Source organism: Orbilia oligospora (genome assembly GCF_000225545.1).
Source record: "Orbilia oligospora ATCC 24927 unplaced genomic scaffold scaffold00043, whole genome shotgun sequence".
Lineage (NCBI taxonomy): Eukaryota > Fungi > Ascomycota > Orbiliomycetes > Orbiliales > Orbiliaceae > Orbilia > Orbilia oligospora.
In genome coordinates, this window is record NW_011645600.1 from 831312 (window position 1) to 855832 (window position 24521).

A 24521-nucleotide genomic window follows, 5' to 3' on the forward strand; every position below is an offset into this window, starting at 1 on the left:
ATTTTGTTGGATATTTTTGAGGTTAGTACCACGATTTATTGCTGGGCCACTTGATCAATTGAATGGTTACGTAACTATTGAGAGCTAAATGAAAGCTTTTGAAAAAAATAGTCCTGGAGCGATAGGAAGCTTTGATAAGGCTTAAGGAACGTGAGCAGCTGTAAGGGAGAACGATGCATAATATAATTATGTGCAATGTGACAATTTACGGGCCAAGTATCCATATGGGCGTGTGCACATCTAGACCGAGCTAGGGTGATAGAGCAGCGAGAATGCCCGCTCACTATCTGAATGTCTGATAGACAATACTTCTTAGCTTGGGCTTGTTCCCAGGTGTCACAACAAGGGCTCGAGAAGTAGCATTAATTTCTGGTTTACGGGATAACCTCGAGAGGAATTCTTGGTTCCTGAATTGTTTCCCATTTTAACTTTTTTTTTAAGCTAGTTCATTAAGCTAGCGATTATTCTAGAAGTAATCTCGGTAACTCCGCATTCGTGGAGTGGCTTCCACACATGGGCTTCGGTAACTTTAGGATCCGAATGATATACGAGCGATGATTTTCAAGGTAGCACTATCATGGGTTATAGATTTTATAGTGGCAATGGTTTGAGCCTGGAAATCAACCAAGCGTAAGAAGGATCCTCGGGACCAATGGCCATTACGTCTGATGAACCGAGCCAACGTTGCAACTAACGGATCCACAAGGGTTCTATACTATCATAAAGATGCTGGAAAGAAGATCTAGTTCATATCGTATATACCAAAGCGCAGAGGTCGGAACCTCTGCGCACTACAGACTATACAAGTGGATCCGGAGTATGAGAGCTCGTATCGGCACAGCCGCTCCTCTTTTTTTTCAATATGCACCCGACTTTCGAAACTTCACAACGTTGCAATCATGTACAGTGAGAGGCACGCGTACCGTAGTTTTTAGGAGGCTCGTCATGGCGTTTATAAAACTTTCTATAGCCTTTTAAACTTAATATGAGGGCTCGGACGTTTCTTTTGTAGTTCAAATATCGAAGCTAGATGGGCATTGTGGATCCCCGCCGTGGCCGAAGTTTGACTCGTGCATAGGCTGCTTAACGTTTATAGTTTTTTTTTGAAAAAAATAAATTTTCTACCCCAAGGAGATCTCATCGACATAGTGAATATCCCAGAAAAATAATAACACCAGTACATGGAAATTCACCAAAAGAAAGATATAATCGCAAGACTTGAAGTTTAAACTGTCTTTGATCCTGTGGAGACATAGATCAAGTGGAGCATCAATGCCGACACATCAATATATTAACCGTTCCTGGCTAGAAGGCTCGTTCGCAGGTGTCTCCTCGCATACCAGGTTAGAAACCTGAGATAGTCTTGGCGCCTCGTATTCGGGAGCTTGATACCGCCGACAAGATGTGCCGATAGACCGTGCTTGAAATGATGGACAAATACGAACATAAGGACGCCACAGTCCCCAAATCCGAAGTTAGCAGCTGCGCAGAGGGTAATATAATACCATTGTGAGCATTCTCCTTCAACCTTTCATACCAATGCTCAACTATCTTGCGCCATAATCTTTCCGCGGCATATTTTTTGGTATTCACTCACTACCATGAGACTGTCTGATCCGATCGCGTGGGGGTTTTAAAGGCATTTTTTGGGCTGAATGATAGAATTTCGTGGCTTCTATTACGAGCGGCTAGAAATAAACCAACACAAACTAACTTGGGTTTGGGGTATTGGCCGGTTAAATAATTTAAACTTGTCACGACTCAGGGAAAGATGTGTCTCTGAGGCCAGAGGTCAAAGCTTTTTCAAAGCTTTGAAATTTTATATCTCAGGGAAGAATCTCGTTGTGGAAGAAGATATTTTGACAAGGCTTTGCGTAAATACGGGCCAGTTTCCGAAAACTTCGTGCTCAGACCCTCACACCACCGTGCCAACGACTGCGGTCTGGCCAATCAGAACTCTGGTTTGGCACATCATCCTGGTGTTTGAATGTCTCCACATCCGGCTCGCTTTTTTCCGATTGCGGGGATGGGTTCTGGCAAATACGCTGTGATGTCGAGCTGAGTGGATCCACACGCCAGCAAAGTGTCATGTGCGTTCCACGATGTTATGTACGGGGCAGGGCGACCAGAACAAATGGAACGATTCCATGGTTTTTTGGAGGGTGGCAAGGAATCCATAGAACATCCTGCATGGCTTCCACGCAGCTTCTTGTATTCATGGGTCCAGGAAGCTGTCCTCGCTGCTTTCCTTGCTAGTCTTCACCACCATTTGCAAAAACAATGTCGCATGTTCACTGTTAAAACTTGTATTCAAAACATCGCATGGAAGTTCAGACAACATTACAGGGCAACTTAATATTCAAACGGAAAGTGATGCCATCACTATATCTCAGGCGGGGTGGGGAAATCGAAGTTCCCCATTTCCAAACAGAAACAAATGCCCAACGGCTATGCCACCGTCCTTGTCCGCATCACGAAGCGTTGATCCAAGCGTAACAACCTTGCATGGCTTGGCTGTTTATCCACACCCTCTTCCATATTCCGCATTTTAATCCTCATCCACTGCAAGCAGAACCTTTAGGTTATGAAGGCTCATCCAGACTGGCTTGGATGATCTGCAAGAGGTGGGCTTACTCTGGAAAATTCCCTAACATCCTCTTAGGCCGTGGGCGGGGCAAGACATCTCCACAAAGGCGTGACCTTGCATCGGACAATCTCGTATATCCGTATCTGTGTCTTTCCTCCCCATTTCCTGCGTAATCTTTGTGGCCACAGAAATCCGTGCCCTTCAAATACGTGATCAAACAGGAAATCAAGGTGGAGCAGCACCAACTTGAGGACCGAGGTGATCTATCTGCACGCCGATGGGTTATATACCGGATAAATCGGCGGTCATTGTTCAACCGTTCCATTGGATACTGTTAACACCATCATACCCACCTTGCCCCAGAATTTCCCTGGCTATTCTTTTTTAAGTCTAATGCTACCAAGGCATCGTAAAGATCCCGTAATTCCTAGCTTCCTGTATTGAACCGTCGCAAAAATCAAAGTCAGACACCAAGACCACCTTTTGCGGCACACCCTGGAGGCACTCCATCGCTGCAAATTCCAATATAATGGTGGGGAATAACAGGGTGGTTCCCTTATCAATGCTTAATTTTGGCTATTTCTCAGTAGAGGCTGCATCCGGTCGTGCATTCTTGTCTTCGGTCTCGAGGTTGTTTCTTAGTGTGGTAGCTCAGGCCTAGTACCCTTCTACACATAAGTAGGGTAGACCTCCAGAACCTTGGTTTATGAAAAAAAGAGACGAGTTTTAGGAAGTCTTATCTAAAGCAGTACTATCAACGACCCCGAATATCCGCTTTTGATCAACTCCAACATCTCCAACGTTGCTTTGGCTTACTAGCCAACTCGGGCTCTTTACTTCAGCCTTCTGCGTTCGAATTTCCCAACTTAACAATATCACGACACCACAGCACCCACCCACAAGATCCGAATTTGTGTTGCTGTTGTTCGCATTTGGGATAATCCGGTTTCTAGAAACCTGAGGGGCTGTAAAAAGGGCTGCGACACGGATATCAAAATCTGGTAATCGCGGCGGGAAAGGGTCGACTGTCGCACTTGGATTAGCTCCAAATATTTGGTTAGATTTGTGGCTATCCAACTTGTCCATACCGACGGAATATCTGGAAACATATATTAATCGAGACTTTGGGGTCGAGGGATTCCCGATAACTCTGGCTCCTTCACTTGATATTCGCGGATGTCGGTGTTACTATGAAGAGGAAAGGTCGTCGGAAGACTAGACGGTGTATAGTTCGACGGCGAAACCATGGACTGGGTCTTTTATAGTCGTCAGAAACGTCCGGCACATCTTAAGGAACGATTGGTTGTGGTACCCAAAGCTCTGTCTTTTGACAAGGTCATAGCTGGGTCGACCTGCTCGGTAAGATAGAACCTCTTCACCTCGGATAGCTGCTTTAGCAGACATCGCTCAGTTTCAAGACAAATTCATTCAAGGATATATGCTAATATTGCTTTAGCCATGTTCGACGCGGGACTTCTTAAACTATCTACGCTTTGTGGAACATAGTCCTGAAACCCTCCGATTTTTCCTTTGGCATCGAGACTATACCAATAAATTTAACTCGTTGTCTCGGGAAGATCAAGATCTCTCGCCTCCTTGGGAACTGAACGTTCCAGATACACTTGAGAAAGCACATACACACATCTCCCATGCATCTGCCAGCACGTCTGGTCGGAAGCATTCATCCTTTCTACCTGGAAACTCGATAGGAACAATAGACGAAAAGCTACGACAGAATTCTGTCGTAACAGTATCTCATCACGAAGTCACACCATTACCCCCAATAGGCAGTTCTGCCTCTTTCCAACCTTTCCGCAATGAAGTATCGCTTGTCGCTCAGCTATATATCTCCGCTCAATCACCTTACGAATTAAACTTAACGTCTAGAGAGCGCCTGGCGGTACTTGAGGCATTAGCTCACACGACTCATCCTTCAGCCTTCGACCCTGCAGTCAACTCAGTCTTAGAATCTTTAAGATATCAATCCCATCCGAATTTTGTTCAACACTCGTTATCAAATGCGGGAAGAGCCCGTATCAGAGCGATCCGTCTGCTTGCCGGTTTAGTGCTGCTATCATCGATAGTATTCGGTTTATTGTTGACTTTGAGTCGACAAGCACGCTGGTGGAGGCTATTTGGTGTCGTCCCGTTCGTTCTTGGTCTTTTTGCTATGCTAAATGCTAGCAAAGGGATATGTTTCTGGCTTGTCTATCTCGGTTTTAAACGAGAAATGCTCCCCTGGGAATTATTCCCCGCAGACGAAGTAAACAGCTTCTTTTCAGGGATGTCAAAAAGCGAACACGACAGCAGTGAAGCAGAGGAATACGGCATTGAAGAGTGGGTTGAGAACTACGAAAATAATACAACACTTCTCAGGCGGATGTATGAACGAAGAACAGAAGTCGAAGAGAAGGAAGTTAAACGTGTACAAAGAGTTATTTCTAAACAAAGTTTCGTCGTATCATCTGTGGTAGGTCTGGCGTATATTGGGATTTTTATTGGGTTACCACGGGGGAATCTTTTTTGATTACTATATGAGTTAAGTTCTTTCTTGTTCCTAGGGAACGTTCGAACGTTCCCTTTTTCGTTTTTTTACAGAGTTTTCTCTCTTCTCTTCACTGCACATAGTTTCCACTTGAAATTTTGTTTTAATTGCGGGCACGCACGATAAAAAGCATATAATGGCTCTCTTGTATGCGGAAAGAAACAAGAACTGTCTAATGATTTCTGAAAGGAGTTGTTTTTTTATTTTCATTTTCATTTTCATTCCCCCCTTTTTTTGTATTATCTTCTTTTTGGCCCACGGTATTGCCAATTTACTACATTTTTCTTTGATGTATTTAGTCATTTGTCACGAAGGCATTTCGGGATGTACTGTATATGAGTTCAGGCGTTGCATTGCGCTGGCGGAGATCTACAAATATGATACCTAAGGTTTCTAAAGAATTCGAGATAGAGAAAGTCTGCTCTCTGTTGTTCTCTCTTATTTTCACCTTCGAAATCGTTCCAGCCAGTCTTGTGGTACATTCGACTGCCTGTCTTGTGTGACAGAAATCCTGTTCTAATGCGCATTGTGGTTGGGGGCGTATGCGCGCTCATCAATCAATTAATTGGGATATTTATTACACGATAAATGGTTTTGTGCAACCGTCGATCTCGTATTGCAATTGCAATTGGGGGGGTCTCTGAGTAACGCTACTATCACGTTGAATTCCACAGCAACTAGGTAGACATTCTGTTTGCCACACCTTTAATGTAGATTACCGGGAGAAGCATTCTAGAAAAGAGTTCACCACTCCACATCTCTCGTAAAAGTATACTGGAGTATAGTATGCTTAGCACACGGCCCATTCAGGCTGACAGGATGGAAAGAAAATTCTATCACTTCTCCACATTTTCCTTCCCCAGCCATCGAACACAATTAACTGGCCAGGTGAGTATTGAACAAAAGTTCTGTTTCCGCCAACCCATCTTGGCTGGTTAGAGATGCCACACTTAACCGCTACCACGTGTGCCAGAAACTATATAGAAGCCAAAGAAAGAAAGAAAAGGCGAACGAAAACCCCTCAGTAGCCAAGCCTGGGGTAGTATACACAGTAGTGCCAAAATGAAAAACCCATTATGTTGGTTGCGTGAGCCATAGTGCATGGGAAACTGCAAGGCATAGGCTCGAGCTCGAGCTCATGTGCAGATACTTTTTTTTTTTTTTTGGTGGGCGTTTTGTTGTTCGTATTTTTCTGATGTCTCCACACTTCCGGCTGCTAAATTTGCGGATAAATTATAAAATTCCACCATGGCGTTTCTTACTGGGTTAGGTAATAGGCTATATTACATCGCGTGATAAGACAGGAAACCCTACACACATATGAGCATTGCAGGAAAACGGCGACGTGGAGTTTCTTCGTTCCGAAGAACTTGGGCCCAAGAGACAATCAAGGAGCTCATGAATATAAGTTTACTCCTGCAGTAGTAGGCTGATCGACCCAGGGAATCTGTTGTTAAATTGTCGATTTCCATGCAAGATTCAGATTTCACAATCCTCATCTACGTTGATCATTTCTTCCCGGGTAACTGGAAGCTTGCATTTCTTATGATTAATCGGGGCCTGTCAATTTGTATTAAAAGATTGTTACTATTAGGTTTGAGATTATACAAGGTCTGGGGGCTAGCCTTCCTAGCACCATCTATATATATCAAATCCTGCTCGCATACTACGTCCACGTGATTGCCATATGGATGTTGACAGCTGACAGCTAACAGGAAGGGATATCCTCGCACAGGCGCGCAATCCCAAATCGTACAACCCTTGATCTGCGGACTGCGAGGTTAGTAGCGATGGTTGTCAATACTAGTATATATACTGCAGTATGCATAACAACGATGGAAGAGACTGGGGCTGACTGCATGTTGCATACCATGTATTCATGTATTGTGAGTAGGCTCAGGGTTTATATATATATACTGTTGGTCGAATATTCCACCAGGTCAATACCGTACGAGAGATGCTTGGTGTAGTGTAAAAACCAATGTTACTAGGTATATACACCTATTACGTCTTTTAAGAACAAGGGTATATCGACCATCTATAGCTATAGGTCAATTTAATTGGATGTGCATGTGAGAATGGACCGGCTTTAATATTCATGCTCATATGCATGCAAGTCTAAGTCGTTTTGTGATTGGGTACTGTTTTGAGGTGTCGAAACTTCGTAAATGCACCTATTCAAGTTTACCATATTTATTAGAAAGAGTCATAGCAATGCCAGTCAATAGGCCAGTCGACGAAGTCGACATCTTAATTATACCGGAACGTTTGTGAAGATCAAACTTATAATATAGCTAGCTTCTACCATATATGCATATGATTTCAAGCTAGTTTGAGGGTGTAACACTACTATATAGTCACAAGTTTTGTTGAAATTGTCACATTGGTTCACGAGTTTGAGGTGATGGATTAAGAAGTCGATAATTATTAATGACAAGAGTATAGACAGAATCGCGACGCACGACTACTATGCGGGTGGTCGCAAAGGTAAAAATCTCGATATCAATCAAATAGGCAATCTTACGAAAAGCGTAGTGGATTATTAGATAATACAGGCCATTTAATTTTTTTCCCCCTTCTTTCCTTTTTCAAATTTTTTTTTAAAAAGAATTTGGTTGTGCATGCATATAAGAGCCATTTCCCGCTGTCAGCTGTGATCAGTGAAATTCTTAGTAACTAACGTCTTGCCGACCTGCGGCTTAGTGGGTTTCACACATTGAGATCACAAACTCAAATTCGTGGTCATTGCGGCACTCGGGAAAATTTTCCACGGGATCCTGGGCCAGCTCGTCGTCCCTCAACCCGTAGTCTAGCGCCTTCGCGTTAGTGAAAAGAGTTCGTAAGACACTCTCGACACGGCCTCTTTCTAGGAAGTTCCTGGTACAAGGAGGCCATTCGCTACTGGACCTTACTTGGGCCTCAACACTCTCGACATACGGAGCTGCCGGTGTATCTTTTCGTAAAACTTCGGCTACGTAAAGAAAAAGGTTCGAAAACCCTTGCCTTAGAGATTTGTTGGTTTTAAACCTTTCTCGAAGGCCTGGGGCTACGTATTGTGTATAGTTTTCAGATGAATCGGCCCATATCTTTCCATCATCGATATCCTCTTCCAAAAAATCATGTATAAGTTCGGCGTGTCGTCGGAGCGTACGTCTCATGCGGGTAGATAAGAAGCCGTCTATACATGACCCGCATGTACACCCGAATTTCAGGCGTTCGTGTTGTACTCTAGAGAGATTGTTGAGTCCCTGGAAGGCGGCGAGACACTCGATAGCACTTGCGGGGTAGCCCTCGAATTTTTCGGATACATCGATTGTCATGCCCCCCAACTGTAACTTTGATCTAGCCGAATCAAGCTGGGATTCGAGACATTCTTGTGGAGTATAACCGTCGACGGTCCGATGCGAGGAAAGGATTTGTTCTTCATTCACGTTCTCCAACAACCAGCGCACACTCTTGACTTTGAGTTCTTGCGCCGCTACGTGTAAAACGTTTTTAGAATGCCGGTCCACCTTATTCCAGTTATATGATTTGTTATCGATATTGGCCTTGAAATCGCTGAAAAATTGGACGCAGTCATCATCAGAGAGGGTAGCAACAGCATGGTGAAGAGGAAGTCGCTCCTTAAGTAGCTCTAGCTGTCGGGTGTGGCTTTCGGACGTGTCAAAGAGACCTATTGAGAATAATTTCTCTTCGATACTTAGACTATCATCGAGATCAGGCTCCGGATCTGCTGGATCAAAATCTTGAGCTAAAGAAATCGTATTTGCTGGGTGGCTTGTGTCTGTTGCAAGGCCGAAAAAATCAGAAGCGCCGATTCGACGAAACCCTTGGCAGCGCCAGAAAGCAACATTTCCGTTTTGCATATGGATTCTAATTTCGTGCTTTTCTAATTTTGTCTTCTCAATGGTTGCTTTCTCAAGTTCAGAGTTGAGATATGCTGGACTGACGAGAGAAAAGGCTGGAGTTCGATTTTCTCTGCGTGATTTGTCGATAACGTCCCTGACGATTCTTGTGCCGATCCCCTTTCTGCGCCAACTAGCATCATAAATGTGAACGTTTTCGATCACGAGAAAATTTCCATGATCGAGTTCTTTACCCCAGACTCCTGTTCCCTTACGGACGGGATGATTGATGAGCTCTCGTTTGAGACGGGCGTGAGAGTTGAATAAATCGAAAGCAACATCGCAAAGCTCCTGAGAGGGCCCTTCCATCTCAGCCCGGAAACGACTTCGAAAGATACCTCTATTTACGTATCGGCCCAAACCGTATCCGATAGTTTTGCCTTCGAAGTTGACATTGACATGAATATTTTTCAGCCAGGTTCTGGAGTCATCCTCAGGATCATTCTGCGTATATATCCTGAAAGATAGCTTGGATCTCTCAGGTCCAAACTCATATACCCTTTCCTCTACTTCTTCTTCGATTCCATCTTCGAAATCGCTCCCAAATTCGTGTTCGTCACCATATCCTTCCTTTTCCTCGTCTTCGTCCTCTCCTCCGATGTCGTCACCATCGTCGCCATCGTCGTCTCCGACATTCTGTGCGGGGATGACTCCCGGCTCCCTGTCTTTGTTTCGCTGACTGCTTCGCTTTGCACGTGGTATGGTATCACCTATTCCGATGAGCATTATTTCTTATATATGGGTGTGGCTTTGGAAGCAGTTCGCAAGGCCATGGGGATCATACTCGGGTTGACCGTCGCCTTCCGCTTGCGACTCTTATTCTGTTCTGCAGCTGGTATGGCTGTCCCAGCCTTGTGTTTCTGACGCTTTCCAGTACTCTCCATGGCGAAGTGGATTAGTTCTACTATTAAGGGTGAAAGCTGTTTGTATGTAGGGATGATATGTAGTGGGAGACGATGTTGTGCAGTTGTGAAAGCCTGACATGACAAAGGAGAAGAAGTAGAGCTGCTTTTATGCCCTATTTATACTCGACCGAACGTACCGAAAAATTTGGAAGGCTGGCAACTTTTGAATCTATGTAGCTGCCTATAATCTATATTTGAAAAGGCTGTTTTATAAGGCGCTCTTTTATGCTGCCTGAAATACTGCTACATGCTGTGCCTTCATCATGCAGCACGCAGTTAATATATTTGCATGATCGATCTAAAGCTACCTATGTGTTGTGGCGGACAACGCGGAATTGTATATTTGCCAAATTGAGAAATACAACAGGGCCAGTATTTCTTGGCATGGGATCAAGGCATTGAAAATTTTTAGTATGCCGACTGCCAATGAAAAGTTTTGCGTGGTGTGAGATCGGGATCTGTAAGTTACCTATGAAGTAGAAAAAAAACTAGAGCTGGGAGACTAGAACGGACTACTTTGAGCTTGATTATCAAAATGGCACAGAACGGCTACTACGGCGTCTTTATGTTTCAGTAACTCCAATATTAATGTATATTGCAAATACTGATACCATAAAACGGAACGCTGGATTTCGCACCGAATTCAAAAGTGTCGGCACGCCACCTTCCTCAAACCATCACGATAATGGTCGACTAACCTGGCACAAAACCAAAAAATTTCAATGAAGGTTTTGACAAGCAAAAAAAACAAAAAGATGAATTCCGACACCGGGAATCGAACCCGGGGCTGTTCGGTCCAAGTCGGATGAGATCCTAATGAGAGCGAACGATGTTAACCACTACACCATATCGGAGGTCGGTTTTCATGTTTTGATATCAGACTCCGCAGAGATTGCATATATATACCGTTTAAGCTACCAACCACAAAAGAAATACCTGTCCTGGTTGCTGCTCAGGAAATTCACATTATGCTAAGGCCGAGATCGAGAGCTCGAGAGCCCACAATTGCATGCAAAGCAGGTGCTGCACAAATTGCTGCTGAGGACCGGTATTAGATACCCAATACCACAACATGTGTGCAAGAGTCAGTCTGATATTGGTTTCGACTGTTCGGTATCACTGTATTTTGGCATTCCTAACCGATGCAACCCATGGACACTTTTTGAAGCTTTAAACTCTTACGGCTCGAATAGACATCTTCTGTTTTCCTCAAACCTTCCCCGCAACGCAACGTAATTTGTCTCGCTCCAACAAACCAGATAAGAGGCTGCGTGCGGGCTGATATGCTTGGTATAGAAAAGTCCCTCGATTTTGATTAGGATTGAAAAATATTACAGTTGATAATAGCATCAATAAGCTGGCTTGACGTATACCATTCGCAAGGATTACCGCATACTACTTAAAGCTCGAAATTATGAATAGGGTAGTCTAGAAGCAGGGCGGGCTGGTGGTCCGCTGAATGGGGTAACTTTTCCTTCTTGGTTAGAAACCTGGGCTTGTCGGATGCAAGTGGGCCCTTGGCATCTACGTTGCAAACGCATCGACGAACGAGTTTTGTGTTATACCTCCCTTCGTTACACTAATTGTGGTCTGAGGTGCCGTTTCCGCTCACGTTCACATAAACGTCGAAGGATAAAAAAGAAAATCTTCAAAAGCAAATCATTTTAGTCCTTAATATCTTGTCTTATTTTCTGTTATATAAAGCTGATTTTTCCTACTACGCTTTCCTCGAATTCTTTTCTTTCTGCATCGTAGTAGACTAGCACATTCGTTGAATTGTCGTCCCCTTTCTCTCTCACACTCTCTTCCTGAGTTTACGTTCTTTATATTACACACTCTTTTTTAAAAACAACATTCAAAATGCAGATCATCTCTGTCGCCGCTATCCTTGCCGTTGCTGGGTATGTTAAAAACGACTGATTGAAACCCTTATACCATTAAAAACACGATGCTAGTATATATATACTAACACCGATAACAGCAGCGCTATCGCTATGCCAGCCCCGGGCCCGGCCCCCACAGCTCCAGCAGTTCTTGAGGCCCGTAGCGCCGCTCCTTGTCATAAGGATTTTACCATCACCCAGAGGGGCCCAGTTTTTGACTTTGCGGGCTTCGGCCGTGGAGTTACCACTACATACGAAAGTACAGCAACCGCCACCAGCACTGTCGAAGCCGACTGCAATAAATGCGCGTTGCGCGTTACCGTTGAGATGCGAGAGTTCCGATTCTTTGGCGGTTCTGCACCAGTATGTTTGCCCTTTATATAGTGATATTCACGCGAGAAAAGCGATAGGAGAACTGATGGGTCGGTGTCTACGCTAGCTTTTCACTGTCCACAAGGCCACCAAAACTGAGAAGGCTAAGGTCACAACTGAAGCCCTCTACGTCTGCAAGACAAACGCGGGTGCCCCAGCAAAGGCTGCGACGACGGCTTTCGCCCGTCCAAAGAGGGAAGACAAGGGGCCAAGAAAGGGGGGTGAGAAGAAGGAGGGTGAGAAGAAGGAGGGTGAGAAGAAGGAGGGTGAGAAGAAGGAAGGTGAGAAGAAGGAAGAGAAGAAGGAAGAGAAGAAGGAGGAGAAGAAGGAAGAGAAGAAGGAAGAGAAGAAGGAAGAGAAGAAAGCCGAAAAGCGAGACGAGCATGAGAATGCCGAGTAAACGACCCGTCCCCAAAAAAGGCTAGCATGCACTCCGCAAAGTCAAAGAATCTACCTAGAAGAAGAGTCAACCAAGACTACTTCACGACACTATGACCAACGTTTACGAACACACACGTACGAAAACCAATCGTTTATGACCAATCACGAAGTTTATGACAATAGGGAAACGGAGTTTATTCGGGACTCAACCGAATGGCGTTTTTTTACATAACTATCCTCTTTTTTTTTTTTGTCCTTCTATATCCTTCATAAATATAGATGTACATGTACAGTTTTGACAGAAACGAATTCATGATCACACGAATGAACGGAATAAACTATGAATTCATAACGTAGATTTGGAGGTAAAAATACAACATGAGGTAGATCGTATATTTGCGTTGTAGCGGGGAAGGCCAACCCGAACTGTATGGTGCAACCGAGTTCGCGAAGCCGAAGGGAAAGCGTAGCATATTGGGCTAATTCTATCCACTCAAATATTACATGGATATTTTAAAGAGCTAGGTAAGGATTGAATTAGTCTTAATGACTTTTGCATCTGAAAATCTGATAGAACTGGCCGATTGACGTATGTACGAAGGGTTCAACACCTTAAACCAGCAACAATTACTCACAGCATTATCAATTTGGTTAGGCTTGTCCCAAGGCCATGCCCAAAGCTCATGTTGGTCAAGAAGTTCCAATTGAATTTTTATAGACACTTTAGTCTTTCAGAACCCGAGAAAAACAGCTTCATTAAAGCATACAAAACCAAAGGAGAGGTAAACATTAAACGCCCAGCAGAAAACCAAAGTCGCACCCGAGAATATCAATCTTGCCCATTCCCCCAATCTACATCCCTTGATTCAACTCTGTCTCTAAGCCTGGCTGCCTTCCCTTCATTCCAAACTTACCCTTAATTTTTTGGGCTCCAACCATCAACTCATCCTTCAAAAACACCATATTCCTAGCAGGTTTCCACTGCATAATCCCTCTATGCTTCCTGAACTTCTGTCTTTTCTCCGCCATCTTCCTCTCCTTCCTAGCCCTCTTAGCATCAGGATCAACTCCCTTTTCGTTTTCACTCTTATTCCCAGTATCGTCATTTTCGTTACTATTGTCATCGTCATCATCACTAGAAAGGTCATGTCTCTCATCCACATCCTCCGGATCATCTCCTGCAATTCTTCGGACATTTTCGTCAGATACAAATTCATCTTGATCATCTACAACGCTCATGACCTCTGCTTTCCAATCCTCTTCGTTCAGGATTATATTATCCCCGCTAGGGCGTTCCGATTGTGAGGGTTCGTGACCACGAAGTCTTGGTCTCGGTGGTTGTAGCCTATCTTTCTCTCCATTTTCATCTAGAACTTCTGAGTTTTCGTCATCGCTGGGTACGTCTTCTGTTGCCCCCGTTGCAATGAGCTTTTTAATAGTTGCTCCAGTCTCCCGTTTGACAATTCTCTTCCTGGACCCTTCTGCCAAACAAGCTTCAAAGGCATCGAATGTCTCACGATCGTCGTTGCTATCCATATAACTCCTATGAGACTCGTCAAGACCGTCTTTGAACCTTAGTGTAACATTAAACGTAGCGATTTGCTCCGCATTAATATTCTCACGAGAGTTGACATCCTTGATATTGTTCTGAACCAATGCGTTCGTGTCCTTCGTTTTCCAGACTGGTAGAGAGAGCTTAGTTGTTTGGTTGTCAATTATCTCGTTAAGCCAGTAGATGCAATGGGCTATTGGTTTTCGAGACATACGAGTATAAAATTCTAGTTTTAGGGAAGAACCGTATCGTTGGCGGACTGGGATACGAATTGTTAGACCGTTTAGATTCCAGGCGACGCCGTTGTCATTGTATGCTAGGCGTCTTGGGATCTTTTGCTGGTTGCAATCAGAGCTCAAGACGATGCGAGAGTTTAAGAGCTCTTGTGCACCGGGGCCGGTGGCGGTCATGAGGTCATCCATGATTTCAATAGAACCGACATCCCAGCCTAAGAGGTTACGAGGGACTTGTAGGTTTACTGAACGGAAGAGGATGGTCAGTGAGACCATACCATAACCAATTCCTCCATCGAGAGCGTAGAGACGGGTTACGGTGCTGCTTGTTTGTAGAGCCTCCGATAATTTGATAGAACAAACGCCAAGGAGTGGATCATGTTCTCTATGGCGTGAATCTCTCGCTGCTACGGTAACAACGGCGTTTCTCCAGTCTCGAACGTATCGTTCGACAGCGGCTGAGAACATTGGGTTTGACGCGGAGACTTTAGTTCGAGTTTTGAATGCGAGGACGTCATTCACCATGACAGTGCAGTATGCATTAGGCAAGTGGCTGCCTTCTTCATCTTTGTTTTCACCAACCACTTGAGCTGGGCTATATGGTCTTATCTTGCCGAAGGTGCCCTTGCTTCGCTCGAATTCGAGGTGTTTAATTTCGTGGATGGTAACTGAGACTACACCTGTTGGGTAATTTGGGTCTGGTGGGACGCTGAGAGCTAGTTTGTCGTCTTCGGCCATAGGGATGGGAGTCTGTTCGTGAAATTCTTGTTTATGGCGGAGTTCACGGGGAACTCTGACATCCTCGCCGGTTGTTTTCATCGATTTTTTGAAGTCAGTGCGGCGGAAGAACCCAACTTCCCAGTTCAATTTTCCAGGAACTTCTTTACCGTCTTTTTCACCGATCAGGGTGTCGCTGCGGGTTCGCATTACTCCTTCGTTTTCGATGATATCATGAAGATCAAATTCAATTCGTCCAACCATATCATCCTTTCCGATTCGATCGCTATCCCAAAGTTGAACTGATAATTTTTCACCAGAAGTTACTTGTTGGTTGTGAAGGAGGATGCATGTATCTTCCTCCCATGACGGGTTACGATCTTTAAGAATGACGCGGGTGCAGTAAACTGGTTTTCCGAATTGGCTGAAGGCTAGGGTGACATATGTATCTGAACCGCCTCCACTATCCATGGCTGGAATACCGGTTGCATTGTGGATCTTGACGTAGATGACACCGATAGATTCTGTTTCTTGCTGGACGGCAGTACCTTCAATCATCTTACCAACATCCAAACTCAATGACTTGGGTGCGACGTATTCATCAAGAGCTGCACCGACGGCGTAGTTGACGAAGTTGCTGATCAATGGGAGATTCAAAACATTGATTCCACGTTGAGTCATCGGGACCACGGAAACGCTAATCTTTGGAAGTCCCATGAAAGTCATCGACAAGTTCTTGATAAATGGTGGATTCGGAGTCATCTGGAATCTCAAGCGTACAGTTCCAACAATACCTGACAGTTCAGCAAAGATCGGGAGTGGCACGCCAAAAAGGCCTCGAACGCCAAGATAGAATGCAATTTCTAAATGTATGTTCTGAGCCTTGCTGGCCACACCAGTGGCTTTAAGGGCGTGATAGGCAAAGCTAGCTTCCAGGTTGTAATATTTGGAGTTTGGATCGTCCTCTTGTTCACGCTCCTTCTGCTTCTTTAGAGTTTCGGCTTCGGATTGCTGCGCATTGAGAGGATTTGTATTCTTGCTGGCGGCGTCTGGAAGTGATCGCATCGACAGAATGCGAATTGGATTGCTACCTTGACTGATACCCGAGACTTTGACATTTTCGATAACGCTAGCTGGAACCGAAGCCTGCATAATATCTTCGAGAGTATCGGCAGCAGGCTGGAACATCTCCGGATTTATAAGTTGCCAAACGGTTCCGATTATTTCATTCAGCCATTCTGTTGTTTCTGGCATTAAGGAGTCGACAGCAGCTTTAGCTCGTAACCTTTCACTCTCCCAGTTTCTGTCAATGGAATCAGATTGTAAACGCCTCAGCCAGAGGTGTAGAGCCACGCTAAGAACCCCACCGATAAAGGTAGACGCTACGAATCCCTTCCATTTCCCGCCGACGAATACATAATTCAAAAAGACAGTGCCCAGAACAACTGAGACGGTGAGTGCGGCTATTGCAGACTCTATCTTGCCGTGGATGGTTTCTAGATTTGCCACTGGGGCCGGATGGTAGAGGACTTTGGTCTTTGTCGAATGTTGAGGAATTTCTTTTGATATCGTAGGGTTTGCTTCCGGGGGAGCTAAATCGTCCATTACGAGTCTGTATTCTTCGCCAGAGCCCGTGGCCACGGCTGGAGCATCTGCACCGACGACCTCATTTGGAGCGATTTGGTCGCCTTCTACGGGGTTGACATTGGCTATAGGTACCGTGGCCTAACAAAATTAGCGCCGAAAATTCTTTTCTTCTCTTGACCATTCAAATTATTGTTTGGAACATACCTTCGGCCTTCTGACGCTGTTCTTAAAATCTCCTCTAATATCTTGTATCACGACATTACTCTTTGTGACGGGATCCACAACCATCCGCCTATTCTTCTGTTGTTTAGTTTCATCAACATCTAGGTCACCTGGCTGGTTTTTTTGAACATTCAATCGTTCTTGCAGGGCCTTTGCAAATTTTTGAGCGTTCGGGATGGGATTTCGGGCGGAATAGACGGTTCGCTTCATTGTGACTGTGAAGGAATTCCTCCAAGTCAGAGGAGGAGGCTTGAAGTCGTTGGGAGACTCCTTTTGAGGATTTCGTTAGCTTGACTGTTCGAGTTAGCAATAGAGGAACAGATTATGAATAGAATTAATTATTGAAAATGGGAATGGTTGAAGTTCAAGTGGTTCGGAATGAGTGTATGCTATAGGCAGCGCTGGGGGCTGGTACGTAGATTCAGTTAGTTGGATATGACGATATATCCCACGACAGGACGGCGATCAAGATATGGTGATGAATTCATGGATGGGAATATTAAATACAAGGATCTCCCTTATGCATTATGATCGCTCTGTGTAATTATAACAGCCAAGGAATCCAAAGACTCAATTGAACTCAGCTCAGCTAAGCCAACAATCAATTTGTATGGCTACATACGTACCATCCGTGTGTGATCTTGAAACTAATTCGATTCAATAGACTATGGTGCCGATTGCGTATGTGTGACCCGTTGTTTCGATCCCATTAGAGACTAGTCCGACAGGAGAAATGCATGCCGCTCACAATTAGACTACGATCATGATCATGATGTCTCTCACAGATGCGGCCGGGATTACCCTTTTCGGAAGGGATGATGGCGAAGTGACGTCATGGTATCGATTGCCTTTCTTGGACACAACACACTTTCATTCCACTTCCAATGTTACTTCAATCTCCGAATCGCCGTGGTCCATGATACCAAGACAGTTAATTATTTAATAGTACTTATCATCTAACTTTTATAATTATACGTAAGCTTATTATCTCTCTTATTCATTCAATTCAGTCAAGTAGAATACGTGCATATTTTTTTTATTTTTATTTTTTTATTTTGCGTTTATTGGTCTTAGCTTGTTGGATTATCAGCGCTGTTAAATGCGGTTTTATCCCACCAAATCGATTAGGTTGGAATGACGTAGGCAAAGTATTGGCCTCACCTTATAATCAAATCCAGTTATTTCCAAACCTGAATCAAGACCAATCGGAATGCTGATATCCCATAGAACTAAGAGACTGTTACCGCCAACGGTCCATTCTGATCGCCCGATTGACGAGTCCGCTCATGCCAGAATTGTGGGGGCTTGGATGTTATAACATCATCGAATTGCGGTTCTATCACACTTGTACGCACACCATTTAATATAGTGTCTCTGGATGGTGAAAATTTTCAATTTTCTCAGGGACGGATAGAACAAACTTGATACTTGTTACCCCTCCTGGCCTGGATTCCTGAATTAATTCCTGGGAAGCTCCGGATTGACAGTGTGGTGGAGTTGACTTATCGATCGATCGCAATTACTCGCAAGTTTATACGTTTACGTATTCTCCACATTACTCTTGACGTCTCATTGTTATCGATCCAAAAAATTGTGGACCTTCTTTTCCCACCCTTCTTAATTTCCTATTTCACATAACTCACTATCAACCTTTGCAACGGTAGCAGGTCGTTCATAATAGGTTTACATCGATATCGATCGTTGGTGATTTAACTTTCTCTTCAGCAGAAAGGTTTCACTGTAAGTTCTCCAACTAATCTACTCTTGCCTGTCTTTAGCTAGTTTCTGGGAATATATTGGGGATATCAACATTAATTATAATTTCATATCAGAATCCAGTCCCTTCTCGTATCACCTATTTTTCTTTAATTCCATAATACTCTCATAACCAAAAATGTCGTCTGCGGCCGGCGAACAGCCGTCTAGTTACGATGATGATCAAAACATTCACTCCCCTTACCGAACAGGCACAATAGACGAACCGACAATCCACCGTGTCGGTGAGGCCTACTCTAAAGAACATCCCGTCCCAACAGTTCCCAGATTTATTCGTCACCAACGGGAGCGAGCTGAAGCTTCGAAAAAAGAGGAGGCCGAGCTCGCGAAACGTCAGAAAGCGCGAGACGATCAAGCTAGAAAACAGAAAGTGTCAGGGCCAAAGGATACAGGAAAAGAGGGCGAAAAGAAACCTGATGTTATAAAACCTGCTAAGGATGCGAGAACATCTGATGTCCCCATTGGAGATGATAAAACAAACGTCCTATATCATCCTCCACCGGAGGTTGAAATGGGTGATGTTTTTACCGCGATACAGGAACATACATTACAGGCGGCATACATATGCGCCGGTGCTATCGTGCTACTAGATTGGTTCATTATTGGTGGTGGATTCCTCGGATTCCTTAGAAGCTTGCTTCCAGCTGGTGGCGTCGGATTCGCTGTCTTCTACGTCCTATCGCAGATTGTTCAGAACGCACAGACGACTCATGTTGAAAAGTCAGAACCGGCAGTAGAAAGGATGAAATATGTTCCGGAAAGCGTGGAATGGCTGAACAGTCTGCTAGATACCGTTTGGCAGGTTATCAGCGAGGACGTTTTCAAACAGATTGCCCAGCAAGTCGAGGACCAAGTCAAGACTTTTATACCGGTTGATTTCGTCAAGTTCAAGGTGGCAGAAATCGGTCACGGAACTAGACCTGTCAGAATTCTATCCATGAGGTCACTTCCTGATAGCGAGTTTGGTGAACTTGTTGCTGCCCATGGTGATACTAAGGGTATGTCGCAAGAGGAAATCGCAAAACAAGAGGAGAAGGTTAAACAGGAACTCGGGGGAATATTCTACGTAAGTTCCACCTCTACAAGGGGTTTTAATAAGGGGTGACGCTTATTAAATTTTATTCAAAATAGAACCTTGAGGTCGCGTTAGCATATCATGCGGAAGCGCTCGGTAGCCATAAAAAGCGAATGCACTTCGATATTGTTATTATGGTTGGGGGAGTTCCAATCCGTACGTTGATCTCTATAGACTTTTAAACGGGTTCTATTACTAACTTCGACAAATCTAGCAATTTTTGTTGAAACACGCGAATTCGTTATGACGGCCAGAGTACGACTTCAAATGAATCCAGATCTCCCATTCTTGAAGCATGTAACCTTTGCGCTCAACGAACCTCCTAAAGTCGTTGCATCTGTCGCAATTGGGCACGGGGGTGTATTTAACCTCCTAAGCCTCCCGCTCCTAGATAGCTTCATCTCATCCCAGATTGTCGCAAACACCAAAGAATTATGCAGGCCGAAGAGCATGAGTGCGCCTTCTACCCGAACACTAGCTTGAAGTATTCCAACTAACCAGAATCACAGGTATCGACATGACGCCAATTCTCGGAGGCAATGATGCAATCACGGAAACCGAAGCAGTTGGACTGCTATATCTTAAACTCTGCCGAGCTGAAAACCTGCGCCGTCAGGATCGCACTGGCCCTGGTGCTGATCCCTACATTACAATTTCCTTCTCCAAGTATGAGAAGCCAATGTATGCAACAAAGATGATTATTGGTGACCTCAACCCTGTTTGGGAGGAAACAACATGCATACTCATCAATGCGGAGCATGTCAAACGACAAGAAAGCCTCCTAGTAAAGCTTTGGGATTCGGATAGGAATGGAAAGGATGACGTTACCGGGCAAGTCGAACTACCTCTAGTTGACCTCATAAAGGACTATGAGAAGGTCCAAAAGCGACAGGATGCTCTACAGCACGAAGTCGCGGGTGCCGATACCCAAGGAATCTTGCATTGGGAGGTTGGGTTCTTCCCGGAATCCAACTTCGATAAGAGTCTCCTCAACTTTGAGGAGGCGAAACGGGTTGATTCAATGATCACTGATAAAACTAAGCCCGAAGATGTCAAGTTGACTCCATTGAACTGCAGGCCGGATCCTCAGTACCCAACCGGCATACTCTCTGTCACAATATACCAGTGTATTAACATCGATGTCCCTAACCCTCGACCACCAAAGAAACAAAACAATGTCGATCAAGACGAGAAACAGCAGAACCTACCAGAGACAAGAGATTCAGAAGGCCAAGCCACGCCGGATAGTGAAGAAGAAGAATCTTCAGATGCAAAGCTTCAAGGTTATCTTCCATCCGTCTACTGTACCGCGGATATCAATGATGAACTTGCGTTCCGAACAAGAACCAAGTCGATCACCAAAGCTCCAATTTACAACTCCACGGTTGAAAAATACATCACGGATTGGCGTAACATTATTGTTGAGGTTTCAGCCAGAGATTCACGGAGGAAAGGAAAGGATTTTCTTATTGGCGCGGTTGTTCTAAAGGCTGCAGACATCTTCAAGAAATCGTCTGCAGTCAGCGACTGGTATGATCTCGTAGGTGGAGGGGGTAGCGGCCGTGTCAGAATCTCTTTACTCTTCCGCTCAACGACACTGAAGCTTCAAAAGCACGAACTCGGCTGGAACGTCGGCCGCTTCGAGTTTTGCGGTCCCACTATCAAGGTCAACAGCATCCAAGCAGGAAAACTCAAACTTAAAACCTGTGGAGGTGTTAAGGTCCTCAATCCATCCGCAACTACTGGTACAAAAGATACGTTTGAGGTAGTGGATAGCCTTCTGAGGGTACCCGTATTCAACCGATACCTTGCCCCTCTCATATTCCAATTTTACAACGGCTCTGGGGACCGTAAAGCAGCATATTACAGTATCATCTGGCTGCACAACCTCATTGATAATGAAACCCGTGATTTCGACCTTACCATCTATAAAACGGATAAGCCCAAACGTTTCACTCAAAACTGCATTGAAGGAACACCCGATAAACACTGTAAGGTCGAACCAGTCGGTACCGTTCACTTCAAGGGACGTTTCAAAAGTGGAATGTGCCCCGAGTTTAAGGAATACCTTAATGACGAGGATGAGGAGGACACATTCGAAGTCTGGGAATCTATGGATAAGCTCGATTTGAGAGATATTCACGAGGCAGATACTGGTGCCGGATATCCAGGAGTTATCACAGGAACAGACAAGATGCGGGATCCAGCTACTACACAGGCTGAGCACATTTCAAATGGTGGTACTGGAAGGTATGCAGATAAAGAGGCGAGAAACGTGAATAGCGACAATACTGGGACTATCGGTAAACCGGCATTGTCAAATGAAGAGGTACAGAGACATCTTGATTCACGCCACGATCTCAAACCTCCTAGCGAATGGGAGATGAAACATGGGAAAGGAGCTGCTCCTGCACCTTTCTTTAATCCCGACGAGATGGAGGAACGGCCCCCCGCCGCCGCTATCACAGGACTCGCGGACGAGAACTACCTCCCAGAGATACCAAGACTGAAGGACATTGATATCGTCTCTGCGAGTGAGTATGAACAAAGGGAGAAGGAAGTTACCAGCAGTGTGGATCTGCCATCTTCTGCGACTTCTTCAACTTCTAGTCAGAAACAAGGTCTGGGTTATACCGTCAAATCCATGCTTGATGTCCCAGACACAGCACCAGACGGAACATCGGCACCACCCGTCACAAAAAGAGACACTTATGCCCCCAAAAACGGAAATTTTAACGTTGATAGACCCAACGACCGGGAATACGCACGCAGGTACTCGTTGGGTAGTAGCGCAGCACATTCGGATGATATGTCAGTCACACAAGATAGTCCGAACCCAAATTACTTTGTCAGCTCGAATGTCTCTGGAATCGGACGGAAGGATATGCAAGGTATCCATGAAGACGAGGAATTACATAGACAAGCTGATATGATCCCTCGCTTGGAAGAGAGAGTTCCGGACGTGAGTAGAGATAATGTGCCCAGAAGTGTTGAGAGGGAAAGGGAACAGATTGAAAGCAACAGAGAGGGGACGAGAGGGGGAACAAGTGTGGCAGAAAAGGTTCGGGAGGCGGTGCCCGGGAATGGGATGTAAAAAGGTCTTTTCGTGAAGAGGTTACGTATGCCCAGGCGGTCGCTATGATACACGACAGCGGCTGATTTGACACTTTTTGCAATTTTGTTTCTGAGCGAATTGATCATTCTTCTCTTTGCGATTGGTTGTTTCGTTATTCTTTTTTGTTTCTGCTTCGACCTGTTTATTTGTTGGAAGTTCGAAAACTGGCGGTGTGGGAGATTCCGTTATAGTACCCTGTTTGCATTCTCAACCTTTAATTCTTCCTTTTCTCCAGGTCCCTCCTCGATCAATATGCCCAGCGCACATACGAAATGCGACCGCGGCTTGTGTGCTAGCTTGTTAACTACTTTTGTATAACCAATCCCCCCCTTTTTTGGTTTTGTAACATCGATTATCGGTGCGCGTCCGTGATGGACCCAGTTATAGGTTAATACATACATACATTTCCATTCTTTAGATCTATTAATGGGTCGGTGTTGTATAAATCGGATGTTGCCATTTCAGCTCGAGATATTCGGACCAATGAAGGTGCACAAAATATATGCATCTACCAGCAAGCGTCGTTACATTCGTTTAGAGATGCACGCGAAAACCTCGCTTTTTTGCTTGGTTTGAGATTTTTGTAACAGAAGGTTCCTTGACGTTTACGTAAGTCCGGCCTATGTATCTTCACTAGATGCCGGGTTCGGTTCCACAAAAGGAAGCTATATAGCCCAGTACCTTTTAAATTGAACAAAACGGAACCCTTCGGCCGGTATCTACGGAGTACGGGGTACCCCATAAGCATATGGACTCCGACACTAGTTGTAAGGGCTGAAGAAACAAGCTTTTTGGACATGTGGAAATTAAATTTAACAAATTGATATAGGCCTCGAAATGTTAAAATAACAATGCCGACGTCAATAGCTGCAAAAGAAATTAATTGCTACCTTAAACACGGCCCAGAAAATGATCCAATAGAAAAGAAATTCGATAAAAGTGGAGCTTTGCGACCAAAGACATTAATTAGCTCGGGAATCGCCAAAAGAAAGCCAAGATGAAGGGTAGCATTCGGTATTGTTATCCGAGAAACAGCATTTCGTTGCTGTGGATCAGTAGGTTAACTTGTCCTGTAGACGTCTTACACGATACTCGCCAACACCAGTTTTGATGGCCAATGTCGCAGTTTTGAAATGTGGGGGCGTTCTTTCGAATTTCATTACAGCCCCTATATTTCAGTTATTTTGTTATTCCGGGTACTATAGACCGATCTGGTCTACGCATGATATTGGCGTTAGGGGACCCGTCTGCAAAAAAATAATTGATTGAGGTGTTTGTGGAAAAAGAAGCTTTGCTGGGCTGTTAATGGGTTCATTTTGTGGACGTAGAAGGGCAGTCGATTCGAATGATCACTGGTGTCGGGAAACCGGTTTGCAATGCATACTGCGCATGCATCGAAAGCCACGCAGTTATATATATTTCAGCCTCGGGACCAGGCGCAGACGGAGGGCGAGGCATTTTGCTTGGTTGAGAGAATCCGATGACCCACTAGATTCGAGCTCTCGAGTATTGGTAAGGTAGATTTCGATAAATACCCGTTATCAATCATTGTCCTGCGATCCTTCGATCTCACATTTCTGAGGTCTGACCCTCGTAGTCGTCAAGATAAGGCATCTGGGATGCGCGCTTGCGGCACAGGCCTGTACCGGCAGGAATTAGACAATTG

The 24521-nt window shown here is 44.7% G+C and overlaps 5 protein-coding genes across 5 annotated transcripts; 3 read left to right on the plus strand and 2 right to left on the minus strand.

Moving 5' to 3' along the window:
• Positions 1-3832: 3832 nt before the first annotated feature.
• AOL_s00043g257 (uncharacterized protein) lies at positions 3833-5114 on the plus strand (the record flags this gene model as incomplete). Its single annotated transcript, XM_011120744.1, has 2 exons — positions 3833-3946; positions 4044-5114. The coding sequence occupies 2 exons, from the start codon at positions 3833-3835 to the stop codon at positions 5112-5114; spliced, it is 1185 nt and encodes a 394-aa protein (XP_011119046.1).
• A 2717-nt stretch (positions 5115-7831) lies between these two features.
• AOL_s00043g258 (uncharacterized protein) lies at positions 7832-9921 on the minus strand (the record flags this gene model as incomplete). The annotated part of the gene is made up of 2 exons (XM_011120745.1): positions 7832-9747; positions 9822-9921. 2 exons carry the CDS (start codon positions 9919-9921, stop codon positions 7832-7834), a joined length of 2016 nt encoding a protein of 671 aa, XP_011119047.1.
• Positions 9922-11802: 1881 nt separating this feature from the next.
• Positions 11803-12597, plus strand: AOL_s00043g259 (uncharacterized protein; the record flags this gene model as incomplete). Its single annotated transcript, XM_011120746.1, has 3 exons — positions 11803-11843; positions 11924-12188; positions 12265-12597. 3 exons carry the CDS (start codon positions 11803-11805, stop codon positions 12595-12597), a joined length of 639 nt encoding a protein of 212 aa, XP_011119048.1.
• An 833-nt stretch (positions 12598-13430) lies between these two features.
• On the minus strand, positions 13431-17099 carry AOL_s00043g260 (uncharacterized protein; the record flags this gene model as incomplete). Its single annotated transcript, XM_011120747.1, has 2 exons — positions 13431-16805; positions 16872-17099. 2 exons carry the CDS (start codon positions 17097-17099, stop codon positions 13431-13433), a joined length of 3603 nt encoding a protein of 1200 aa, XP_011119049.1.
• A 1684-nt stretch (positions 17100-18783) lies between these two features.
• On the plus strand, positions 18784-22834 carry AOL_s00043g261 (uncharacterized protein; the record flags this gene model as incomplete). The annotated part of the gene is made up of 4 exons (XM_011120748.1): positions 18784-19731; positions 19797-19896; positions 19955-20194; positions 20250-22834. The coding sequence occupies 4 exons, from the start codon at positions 18784-18786 to the stop codon at positions 22832-22834; spliced, it is 3873 nt and encodes a 1290-aa protein (XP_011119050.1).
• Positions 22835-24521: the final 1687 nt, after the last annotated feature.